The following is a 12,664-nucleotide window of genomic DNA, read 5'->3' as shown; positions in this document are numbered from 1 at the left end:
CCCGCCCGCTGGGCTGGGGGCCTGGTTACCTCTTGGTGTTGTAGGCCGTGTCCTGAGGCGTCTCTTCCAGCAGAGTCACGTAACCAAGCACACAGGTGAGGATGAAGAGCACGGTTAAGGTGTGCGCGCGCCTGGAACCAAACACAGACGTGTCAGAGCACAGGAAGCACAGTCACCGCCTGGGCACGTGGCCTCCGACGCAGAGACCGCAGAGGGAGTCACTGGCTGGGTGGGAAGGGCGCCGAGCTCACGGCAGAGTCAGGCTGCTGCGTTTAGACAACACCAGGGAAGGTCCCTGCACTGCCGTCTGCTGTTAGATGACAGGGCCATCGGCCAACTCGGCGAGGTGACGCTGAGATGAGCAGCCTCGCGATTCAATCAAGGACCACATCTGAGAAGTTGGCGAGGACCACAGCCCAAGAAAGGGGGAGCAGAGAAGGGACACGGGGCCAAAGGGAGAAAGCATGCACCCGATGTGCGGGTCACGCGAGAGAGCTGGCGGCAGCGGCCGGCGGCTGAGAGGGGCTGGGCTCCAGTCCCTTCTGTCCCCCCACTCCGGCATGGCCTTTGGGGCCTGTTGGGGGAGGAAGGCCCACACCTGTCCAGCCCCAGGACCGCAGGGCATGCAGAGCCCACGGTGAGACAAGCCCGGGCAGCCCGGCCCAGCGGGTCCTTGGACAGACAACACAACATCTCCGAGCCTCAGTGTCCTCGTCTGTAAACGAGATGCTTCCAAGTAAGCGTGAAGGAGTCTATATCCAGGAAAACACGCTCCAGATCTACACATTCTCGGACGGAGGAGTCGTGACAGGGCCCGGTGCCAGCAGGCCTGCTCCCACGTTGTAAGGAGTTCCCCAAACAGACGGAAGAGGAGGCAAGAAGGAAGCCAACCCACCAGGAACGAGGAAAGAGCAAAGCCAGGCAGAGAAACTGCCTGCCCTCCGCTGAGCTCTGTACAGCACGTGTGACCACAGCTGCTGGGACATGGGCAGGGCTGGCACAGCCCACAGCTGGGGGTAGACTGGGCAGGTCCACGCGGACCTGGTGTGGCCACGCTGTGATGCTGGGCAGGGGAAGCCCAGGAGCGTCACTGCAGACACCGTGGACATAACATAAAAACAAGCCACCAGCTAAAGCGGACACAAGCAAACGAGGTGGGAAAGGGACGGAGACTGGCCACCTGAGTGCAAGCATGGTAGCAGCTCCATGCAAGGACCCACCCCACCACCTGAAAGACAGACTGTCACACGGGAGCAAAGGAGGGCAGGAGCGAAGGTGCACAGGCTGCCGTGTGGGACAAGCTGTGCGAGGAGCCCCCGTCCTCGTCAGGAGACGCAGTTACAGGGACCCACGTGCCAAAGCTCACGGAATTGTATGCCCTCTGGAGTCACTATCAGTGTATAGTGACCTCAAAATAAAGACTCCAAAAAGTTAGGAAACAACCACTGGGTGCAAGGGCTGGGCCCAGGAAAGTGTGCTGGGAGGGCAGGGCCCCGGGAAGCTGGGAGGCAGGCCCAGAGCACTACCGGTCCCACAGGCCTTCGAGGAGGCCCTCCCAGAGACCCAAGAAAGGAGTGGGAGCCACTGGGCCCAACTTCCATCGCCAGCAGCCCTGAGACACAGCGGGCAGCGTCTCCGAGGGTGCAGATTTCCGAAGTACCCCACGAGCAAGCGCAGGCCCGGGGCTTTGTGCGGCCTCCTCCGACCAGGCAGGATGGGTCACAGGGCTCCAGCCCCAACATGCTGACCGACAGTGGGCTGGGGCACAGGAGCACCTGGACGGAGGTGTCCACCAGGGAAACAGGACTGTCCCGGGACCCAGTGCCGGCCTGGAGGGTTCTCACACCGACGAGTGTCTGCGAGAATACGATGTGGTCCAGCTGGTCCCAGGGAAGCCAGGAGACAGACGGGCCCAGGACCCACCCGTCCACACCACTTCAGGGCCACCAGCCACTGCACACGCTCCCTCAGGCCCCTCCCGCCCCACACTGGTCTGGGAAACACACACGCAGCACACACGCTGAGGGGACGTAGGAAAGCTTTCTGCCCCACGTCCTAAGAAACGGCTCCACCCCCTGGTTTCTTTAACATTCCTTTCCACAACACAGTGACCCTCCTTAGTTTCTTTAGGTGGCCCAGGTAAGACACGCTCCCTGAGGAGCCCAGGGCAGCTCTGGTCCTGTATCTTTCCATGCTCCCAAAACACAGGACTGTCTGTAGAGTAACGACCACCTTTTGCCCCTGAGATCCATGTTCACACGTCACACAAGCTGCCCCCCGCTGGCCCTGGGGTAGCAGAAGGAGTAAGAAGGGCCCCATCTGTCCTGTGGGGGCCGGAAAGGGCAGAAGGTAAAGGACCCACAGGGAGGGCCTGGGGAGCACAGTTTCGAAGCGAGACAGGCTTCAGGCTGCTAGAATCAGGTGCTACTGGAGAGTAAGATCTCTATTATTAAATTAGGATGAAATCCATCTTTCAAAAGGCCTCCTCCCCTGCACAAAGGAAGTCCTCAACAAAAGGAAAAGGCAGCCTACTGAGTAGGAGAAAATATTTGCAAATCACACATCTGATAAGTGGCTAACATCCAAAAGCTACAGAGAACCTATACAACTCAACAGCAAAAAAAACCTCACAATCAGATTAAAACATGGGCAGATCTGAACAGACGTTTTTCCAGAGAAGAGACGGCCAACACGTACACGCTGCTCAGCATCAGTGAGCATCACGGACATGCAAACCCAAACCACACTAAGACCCCACCTGGCACTGTCATCAAGACAACAGATGACAAGAGCTGGCGAGGCCGTGGAGGAAAGGGGACCCTCGCACCCACTGCTGGTGGGACTGCAAGTTGGTGCAGCCGTTATGGAAAACAGTATGGAACTTCCTCAAGAAATTAAAGGCAGGGGCCGGCCAGGTGGCTCAGGTGGTTGGAGCACCTGCTCCTAACGCCGAGGTCGCCAGTTCAATTCCCACACGGGCCAGTGAGCTGCGCCCTCTACAGCTGAGATTGGGAACAACAGCTCTCCCTGGAGCTGGGCTGCCATGGGCAGCAGGTGGTGGGCATGAACTGCCGCGGGCTGCCACGGGCTGCTGTGAGCGGCCAACAGACGACCGGTGACCGACCGCCTCAGCCGGGGGAGCACAAGGCTCATAATCCCAGCATGGGCCAGGGAGCTGCATCCTACACAACTAGACTGAGAAACAACGGCTTGAATTGGGGGGGCGGGGGGACGGGGAGGAAGAAAGGGGAAAGAAAAAAGAAAGTGTTTAAAACGAAAGAAAGAAAACAGAAATTAAAGACAGAACCACCTTGAATGCAGACTGGTGCAGCCGCTATGGAAGGCAGTGTGGCGGTTCCTCAAAAAATTACGGATAGAATTACCATATGACCCAGCAATCCCTCTCCTGGGTATCTACCCAAAAAATTTGAAATCATTTATACATAAAGACACGTGTACCCCAATGTTCATTGCAGCTTTGTTTACGGTGGCCAAGACATGGAAACAACCAAAATGTCCTTCGATAGATGACAGAAAAAGCAGAGAACCCTATGATTTCACTGATATGTGGTATATAAACCAAACGCAACAAAAGAACAAGACCAACAAATGAGAAACAAAAACTCATAGACACAGACAACAGTTTAGTGGTTACCAGAGGGTAAGGGGGGGTGGGGGGAGGGAGATGAGGGTAAGGGGGATCAAATATATGGTGATGGAAGGAGAACTGACTCTGGGTGGTGAACACACAATGGGATTTATAGATGATGTAATACAGAATTGTACACCTGAAATCTATGTAATTTCATTAACAATTGTCACCCCAATAAATAAATAAATAAAGACAGAACCACCTTGTGACCCAGAAATTCCACTTCTGAGTATTTATCTGAAAAACAAACAAACAGAAACCCTAACTTGAAAATACTCATACATCTGCACCCCCATGTTCTGTTCCCTGTGGCATATTCACAGCGGCCAAGACATGGTACAGACCTACAACGGAGTATTACTCAGCCATAACAAAGATGGAATCCTGCCATTTTCCACAACGTCGATGGACCCTGAGAGCATCATGCGGAGTGAAATAAGCCTGACAGTGAGACAAGTACCTGTATGATCTCACCTCTGAGGAACCTAAAAACAAGCAATAAACAAACTCATACACTGAGAACAGGTTGGGGGTTGCCAGAGGCGGGGTGGCAGGGGTAAGGGGTGGGAGAAATGGGTGAGGGGGGTCAAAAGGTAAATAAATAAACTTGCTTTCCTAATAAAGAATTTTTAAATCGCTCCACACATTTTCTGGGCTGCCCCATAGAGATGTTCAGAAGGCACCTCATTCCTAGTTCTCTGAGCACCTTCCGATGTATTCACTGTTACAGCACTTGGGCGAGGAGAAAACAGTCAGCCTGATCTCACACCGGAAGAAATAAATGCACGTGTAGACATACTGCTGTCATTAAGACAAAACGGCCCCTTGAAGCACTTTAACACACAGCTGGTGGTGAGAGTCCCAGAGGAGGGGGCACCCAGCCACTGTCACTCCCAGGCCCTGGCCCTGGCCGTGCCCAGTGCTCTCTGTCCATGTTTCACTGTCAAGTTTAAGTTTTCTGTTTGGAGAGGAGGCATGGCACAGCGGAACAACCACGGGTCCAGTATCAGCTTTGCCACTCATTGGATTTGTGACCTTGAGCGACTTTATCCGTCTCTCAGACTGTGTTCCCCCATCTTCAAAATGAGTAGAAGCGTTAACTTGCAAGTCTGGTGCAGAAAAGAAAAACAGCACCTTGTAAGTTTGGTGAAAACAAAAGGTTCCCTTGTTTGGCACACAACCCCACTTCTACACGTGTGGCAGTAACAGAGGGACGCTTAGGGCAGTGTGGGACACTGCACAGGCAGACCTGCGCGTCCCTCCCGGACGCCAGAATTGGCAGTGGCTCCACCCGCCTGGGGCCAGGAAGACAAGCACACCCTTTGGTTTATGGCTAATGAATAACTCTGGGGAAGGTGTGGGTCCTGTGATCCGGGCACAGGAAAAGAGCGGCCATGAACCCTATGACTTCAGTCACTCAGCAAGGGCGAGGGTGTGAGGACAGCTGGCTCCCTGCCACGAGTGGAAAATACCCGTTGACAGTCCCTCCTAGAGATGGTCATACTCCCAATGCCAAGTGGGCAGGCCAAACCTGTCAGAGAAAACATGGAGGCGTGGCCGGGAGACCGCATGCACAGGGCCAGAGGGCCTAGGGCCTGTCCCGCGAGTGCAGGGGCGCCGGGCCGACACACTGACCTTCCCAGCCCGCTGACCCGCATGACCAAAGAAGGCATCAGCTGGCGAGCAATGCTTCCCAGATGTGGGCAAAGCTGGCAAACCCCTAGCCCACGACGACTGATTCGGCATCTTCCAGGACCTGGGGCATCTAGAACACCCCCCCATACTCTCACGGCTGCTGTAAGACGAATGAATGCTGACAGCAGCGCCCCATGAGTCACTAGGAGTGCTCCCTGACGGTCAGTGTCGTAAGACCAAGCACACAAGCGTTCCCAGAACATTCAACCAACCGCCCACCTGGTCCCTGACCCGGGTGACCTGCCCACCTTCCATCTACAGGCCACAGGCACGTCAGCGCCCCCTCTCCAGGGCATCAGGTCTCAAAGCATCTCCCACACAATTTTTCAGACACAGTAGGCGCCACACCACAATCACCGGCCCCCAAAGGAGCCCAACCTTCTTTGAAAAGGAAAACCTTAAAAGCAAGGTTTTGAATCATGCAAAAGTTCCTGTGAGTCATTTTGGAACACAGAGTCATTTCCACAAATATACACTTTTAGTCTTTATTATTTGCTGTAACATTCGTTATTACAATCCTCTAAAACACAAAATAAGAGCTTTTAAAGTTGTAGCAAGTCAGCGAGAAAAGACTGCAAAGAAAGAAGTGGCTAAGTCTGCAGGTAAAAGTAGTTCTGCCAGGCAGGCGTCTGGTCACCTGCACAGGTGAGGGGAGAGGCCTGCGATGCAGCAAGAACCTGCACAGGCCCTGTCACCAGCCCGTGGGAGACCCACCAAGCAGGTCCCTAAATCCAGCCGAGCCTGTGGCACCCCCTCCTGGAAAGCCTTCCTGGTCCCCGTCAACCCCCCACCCAGGGAAGCTCAGGTACAGCTGGCGCCTGTGGGTCCCACTCCCAAGTGCCCAGCATCCCAATGGACAGGGACTCTGTCCAGGGCCGCTGCTCTGTGCTTCTAAAGACACGGACACTGGCCTCTCACGGCACAGGGCGAGGGGTACGCTCCAGGCTTCCAGCAGCACTGTGACACTGGCACCCCTCAGCCAGGGGACTGAGCCCTCTGCCTAGCTCTTGGTTGTATCCCCTAGAACAGCACCTGGCACCCAGTAGGGGCCCCAAAAGTGTGTTGAGTGAATTTGAAACAAGGAAAGCAAGTCCAGCCACCGCGCTCCAGGGCCTGAGTCTCCAGGGGTCACCACCTGGGCTTGAGAGGACAGTGCCCCCCATCCTGCAATCTGAAGGCACGTGACCCCTGAGCAGGACGGCTGGAGAGGCCCCACCCACACGCGGCCACGTCCAGCAGGATCCCACACCGCTGGGGTCACTCGGTCTCGGGCCACAGCCCTGTTGCCACGGCACCCCATCCCTCTCTCCCAGCATTATCTCCCCAAAGCAGGGCTGGTGGCACCCACAGGGAAGACGCAGGCTTGGCCCAGATGCTGGGCTGCCCCCCAGCAGCGCCACGAATGTGTCCTGAGTCTAACACAAAGCAGGACGGCGCTGGGCCCCAGACACACCGAGCATGAGGTGTCCCCGCACGCGAAGGCACCCGCCCCAGCAAGGGCGACGACTGCCACCAGGCTCTCCCACTCCCTGATCACATCTGGCCAGCCCGCAGCTCGCTCTCGGAGGGCTGCGTCCCCGCGTCCCCGCGTCCCCGCGCGGCGCTCCTCTTGCTGGGACGCAGGTGACCTTCCTTCTCTGATCTCCAGGCCTAGTGGCCAGCACGGGACTCAGCACTGTGCGCCACTCGGCCGGACAGGCACCGGGCCCCCGCGTGGAAGGCCAAGCGCCTCCCACCACAGAGCGTGCTCCCGGCCACCGGCTCTCCCTCCGACCAACGAGCAAAGAGAAGCCCCGGGAGGTGGACGGCCGGGCCAAGGTCACGGGGCCGCGGGGCACAGGGCCCCCGGGGGCTCCGCCAGCCCAGGGCGGCCTTCCCGGAGCCTCGGCCCTGCGAAGGGCCAAACGCGGCGCGGAGCGCGGCAGAGCTGCGGGGCGCCTGTCCTCCTCCCGACGCGTCCCGCAGCGGGGACAGCCGCCTCGAGGCGCGGCCGCACGGGGACCACGGGACGCAGACGCAGACACCGAGGGAGAAGCTCCGCGCGAGCAGCAGCGCCGCGCTCCGGGCCCGGGCGCGCTCCGTGCTGGCGGCCCCGCGACCGCGGGCGGCACGGGCGCCGCGAGGCTCCGGCGGGCGGCACGGAGCGCAGGGCGAGCGCCGACCAGGGCCGTCGGGAAACGCCCGTCGGAAGCGGCTTCCGAGCCCCGCCCTCCCGCGGGAGGCCGAGGAGCGGGGAGGCCGGGGGCGCCGCCCGGAGCCCTTCTCGCCTCGCCCGCCGCCCGCCCGCCGCCCCCCGGAGCCCCCCGCGGAGCCCCGCGCCCGCCCGGCGCCCGGAGCCCTTCTCGCCTCGCCCGCCCGCCGCCCCCCGGAGCCCCCCGCCCGCCCCGCGCCGCGCCCCCGCCGGCCACGCCCCCGCGACCCCGGCCGCCCGCCGCCGCCCGCCGCCCCCCGGAGCCCCCCGCCCGCCCCGCGCCCGCCCCCGCCGGCCACGCCCCCGCGACCCCGGCCGCCCGCCGCCGCCCGCCGCCCCTCACCAGAAGAAGGTGTTGGTGCCGTCGTCGTAGACCTCGGACTCGGTGCTGCGGCGGCCCGACGGCGCGCCGTCCGGCGGCTCCTCCAGCGACGCCTTGCCTACAGGCACAGGGGACCCCGGCCGCGGCCCCCCGGCGGCCCTGCGCTCGCCCCTCCGCATGGCGCCTGGGCCCTGTGCCGCTCCGCCCCGCGCCTTGACCTCACGCACACCGGGTCACCGCGAACGTGCCGCGCACGGCACTGGGAGCGCCGGGAAGGGGTCGCGGCGACTGCCGGCGGGGTCTCAGGAGAGTAGGGGAAGGGGGCGGTGAGGAAAGGGTGGGCGGTGCGTTGTGGGACTTGTAGTCCGCGCGCCTGGGCCGCGGGGCATGCTGGGCCTCGTAGTCTCCGACCTCAGGGGTCAGATGCAGTGCTTGCTGGGAAGGATGCCTCCTGGTTGCTAGGTAACAGGAGCCGACTGGCGGGGTGGAGTAGCGCCTCTCCACAACCGCCAGACACTGGGGCTACCGTAGACCCTCCTCCCCAGGCGGCCTGACCGGAGCCTGGCCCCCAGCCTGCCCCCCCACCCCAGCTTCGCCAGCGCTTTTCTGGAGCGCCTTCCCCGTGGAGTCGGCCGGTCCTCCTTTGGGGCGCTTCCCGACCCTTTATCCCACCAGCGATGGACCAGATGCCACCAGGAGCTCCCGAGTCTAGCCTATAGGGTGGCCGGTGGCAGTTCCTTGGCGGAATCTCCTGAAATTGGGTGGACAGAATGGAGTGAACATGCCGAATTGGGGCGACTCCATTGGTTAATGTAGACCGGCCCGGCAAAAACATGCATCCCTGAGTCACTTTGAAAAAACAGTCTGGCAGCTCCCCAAACAGTTACACAGAGGTACCGTGTGACCAGCAACTCCCCTTCTAGCTATCTACCCAAGAGAAAAGAAAACACATGTGCATACAAAACTTGTACACAAGTGTTCAAACAGCCTGTTCTTTTTACCAGCAAAGCGGGTTTATTCAGGAATAGCTGAGAATTGCAAGCATGCAGAAAAACTATTGGTAAGTCCAGCAAACAAAGGAGAGGAACCTTACTTTACAGAGCAAGAGGAAGTGGGGGGGCTTTGAATCAAAGTCCATTGAGGCAAGTGAGAGTTCAGGGTGCTGATGGCGACGTCGGCTGAGTCGCTGCAGTTACCACTGGCTTGTCGCCGGCGAGGAGAAAAACCTTCCTTCCTCCTGCTGGGGCGGTAGAGGCACGTCTTGCAGGGAATGCAAGGTGTCCGTTCCTGCTGGGTCTGTAACTGACTGTTGTCCTGTGGGGTGTGTAGTTGACCTGGAGGGGCAGTGTGGAGGGCTCCCCTGTCAGGCTTCCTCACTCACTTTAAATGAGGGTGCTTTCATTCATTTTCACAGCAGCAGCATTCCTAATAGCCAAAAGGGAGAAGGGAGCTAATGTCCATCAACCGATGAATGGATATACACAAAATGTGTGGGAAATTATTTGGCCATAAAAAGGAATGAAGTTGTGACACATGCTACTACATGGATGAACCTTGAAGACATGCTAAGTGGAAGAAGCCAGTCACAAAAGACCACATATTATATGATCCATTTATATGAAATGTCTAGAAGAGGCAAATCCATGGAGACAGAAAATAGATTAGTAGTCACCAGGGCTTGGGGAAGGGGGGTGGGGAGTGACTGCTAAAGGGTCCTGGGTTTCTTTTCAGGGCGATGAAAATGTTCTTAAATTGTGCTGCTGGTAGCACATGTCTGTGAATGCTGCCACTCTAAATGGGTAAATTGTATGGTGTGTGAATTACACATCAATAAAGCTGTTAAGGGCCAGCCTGGTGGCTCAGGTGGTTGCAGCTCCACACTCCTAATGCCAAAAGCTACTGGTTCAATTCCCACATGGGCCAGTGGGCTCTCAACCACAAGGTTGCGGGTTCTACTCCCACAAGGGATGGTGGGCTGTGCCCCCTGCAACTAACAACAGGCAACTGGACCTGGAGCTGAGCTGCGCCCTCCACAACTAAAATTGAAAGGCCAACAACTTGACTTGGAAAAAGTCCTGGAAGTACACACTGTTCCCCAATAAAGTCCTGTTCCCCTTCCCCAAATCTTTTTTTTTTAAAAAAAAAAAGCTTTTAAAATATATGTGTAAAAGCATATGTTTGCCACAGGATATGTCTCCCACCCAGCCCAGCCTATCAATCATGGGGTCTGACTGTGATGTGACCCTGAGTCTCAGCCACTGACCACTTTGTGGAGCCTCCCAGTATGCTGGGGACCAACAGGCTACCAGGAAACGCTGACTCTAGGAGATGTGCTGATGTGCTGTGGGGCTTCTCCCAGCTTGCTGCTGCCCTTCACAGGTCCTTGGGCCCACCCCCTGTCCCGAGCTCCAGCCCCATCCACCTAGGGTCGCCAAGGTGGCCTGGGCAGCCAGCTTCTCTGTGGCCATCCTCCAATGCAGGTGCAAGTGACTGGAGGTGAGGGTGGCCAGGCCTGCACTTTGGCCTCCATCATGAAGGGCCCAGGGAGCCATGAGATCAACATTACTCAACTACACTGGGGTAACCAGGACATGGAGTCCCCAGGGCACTGGCCTTGCACAGACTGACATTTTGCACCCACCACCGTTTTCCATCTTAGTTGCAGCCCACCATTCCACGCGGGAATTGAACCGGCAACCTTATTGTTGAGAGCTCCGCTCTAACCAACTGAGCCATCCAGCCGCCCCCCACACACACACTGGGACCAGCATTGTCCTGGGAAGTGATGCTGGACCCATGAGCAAGAAGTGCCCAGAGCACTGGCCCAAGGCGTCTTTCTGCTCTCCCGGCCTGGAGCCATCCTTGAGGGCCCCTCTTCTCCCACCTCAACTGGTGACACTCACGTTCGGGGCACCGTCTTGGCGCTGCTAGGATTGATTCCTGGGTATGGGTCTTTCTCCCAAACTGTGCCCAGAGCCCTCCTCCGGAGGCACAGCGGGGCCACCGTGGCCTCTCCAGGGAGCAGAGGTCAGGCAGGGAGACCAACGCGCCCCCCTCCCCCGGGGTCTCCGCGCACCTGAGGCCTTGGTGCCGAGCGACATCTGGGGGGCCCCGGTGGGGCAGGGCCGGCATGGAGCAGAGGCCGGGATCCAGAGGACCACGTGTTAGCAATGGTGGGGGGGGAGCTCTGGCCCTGTGCTAAGGAGAGTTCCCAACGCTTTAGGAAAGTTAACTATTATGATCTTCACATCCCCTTAGGTTCTATTTTTATCTCTGGTTTAGACACCAAGAACCTGAGGCACAGGAATGTCGGCCACCCCCACACACATGCCCCCCTCCTCCCAGCTCCTTCTTCCCCCAGAGCCAGGAGCCTCTCCCCTGAATCCCGTAACGCCCTCCCCCACACTGCACAGAGAGCCCTCCACCAGCAGCTTTGCACCTGGGACCCGATACTGGGTCTCATCCCTGCTCAGTCCCTGTCCTGACTATCCTTTATCCTGGTAGCTGCAGCCCTGCTTACCCCTCCCCCTCGGACACGCGGGGCGGGGTAAGGTCCACTGCAGGATTTGGAGACCAGCTGCAGGGAAGTGGCGTGGGCGCCTGGGAAGGCGGTGGTTTGTGGGTGGCTGGTGACAGGAGTTAGCAGAGTGCTTTGAGGACATGGTCCATCGTAGTGCGGGTGACTTGCGAGGATTCCCACTCCGCAGGACTGGGAGGTCCCTCACCCAGGGGAAGGGTGCAGAGGCCCTGACCTTCCTCAGCCACGGAGCTGACCCCCAGAAGCCCCAAGGTGCCAGAGCGAGGCAAGGGCTTTAAAAGTGTCCAAGTCTGGCCTTCCTCAAAGTTAGCTGGTGCCCCGCGACCACACCGCGGTCAAAGCTCACCTGGGCGTGGCCTGGCCTCAGATCCCAAGGTTCCCTTAGGCCTGCAGGATGTATTCATGGTGGCAAACAGTGAAAATGTTGGCGGAAATGCCTTCAACAAATATCCTTGCAGGGAAATGAGAGAAAGCTGAGAAATTGTAAGGGAACAGCCACTGATATTTCCACTGGTGTGGTAAGTCTGTAAAGGTGAGTGGATTACAGACAACTCCACCCACCACATGCACACCTTCCACCTGGGAGTTTCCTCAGGGTTGATGGAGGAATTGGGTACAGCTGGGCTGTCTGTGGGCCGTTGATTCAGCCCGGTGGGCTGTCTGCTCCCTACGACAGAGGACAGGAACTATGAGAATTTTAGGCTCAGACATGTTGGAGGGAGCAGCAGGGAACTCATGAGGCCCCGTTGCCTCTGAGAAGAGTCCTCGGTGACACATCCAGAGCATCGGAGTTGGGCATTCCTGGTGGCTTTGTGATCCTAACTCCTCTTTGGGTCGGCCACAGCCCCCCAGTGGAACCGGCCTAATGTACACTGGAGAAGCCGAATGGGCCTGCCTCCTGCTGCAGCAGGTCCTCAGACCTGGCGCAGCAGGTACCAGGTCCGCATGGCTCTGGAGTGAGTGGAGGAAGGGCAGGGCAACAGGGTCCAGGGTCCACAGGAAAGAGCAGGAGGCCCACGTGGGCCTCGGCCGAAGTTCTCTGCCAACAGCTGGGGTGGCCAAGGCCACACTGCCTGTGAGGGGCTGGCCCAGCTCTATGGCTTCTTCACAAGATGCGTTGGCGACCAACGCAAAGGTAAGGCTGATGCGGGGAAACCACGTTCATAATAATAGATTTTTGCATATGATTATAAGTAACCTTAATAATAAGGTTTATGAAAGTGGTGTATGTTTGCTGTAGAAAATTTGAAAAAAGCCAACTAAAGG

At 58.3% G+C, this 12,664-nt stretch overlaps 1 protein-coding gene across 4 annotated transcripts in view; it reads right to left on the bottom strand.

Moving 5' to 3' along the window:
- Window positions 1–8,170, bottom strand: part of PTDSS2 (phosphatidylserine synthase 2) — a 35,993-nt gene extending 27,823 nt beyond the window's left edge. For 3 of the 4 annotated variants that reach the window (XM_081064113.1, XM_081064114.1, XM_081064115.1), the window contains exons 1-2: window positions 7,882–8,170; window positions 30–131 (exon numbers count right to left, since the gene is read on the bottom strand). In XM_081064113.1, the coding sequence (XP_080920239.1) occupies window positions 30–131; window positions 7,882–8,039 (260 nt within the window). In that variant the 5' untranslated portion in view covers window positions 8,040–8,170. The remainder of the gene's footprint in view (window positions 1–29; window positions 132–7,881) is intronic. The other variant, XM_081064116.1, reaches the window with a different exon arrangement.
- Between the last annotated feature and the right edge of the window lie 4,494 nt (window positions 8,171–12,664).

The sequence above is a fragment of the Rhinolophus hipposideros genome (genome assembly GCF_964194185.1).
Source record: "Rhinolophus hipposideros genome assembly, chromosome: 10".
In the NCBI taxonomy this organism is placed as follows: Eukaryota; Metazoa; Chordata; class Mammalia; order Chiroptera; family Rhinolophidae; genus Rhinolophus; species Rhinolophus hipposideros.
The sequence above is the reverse complement of the archived record's forward strand: the minus strand, read 5'-3'. Positions and strand labels throughout refer to the sequence as shown.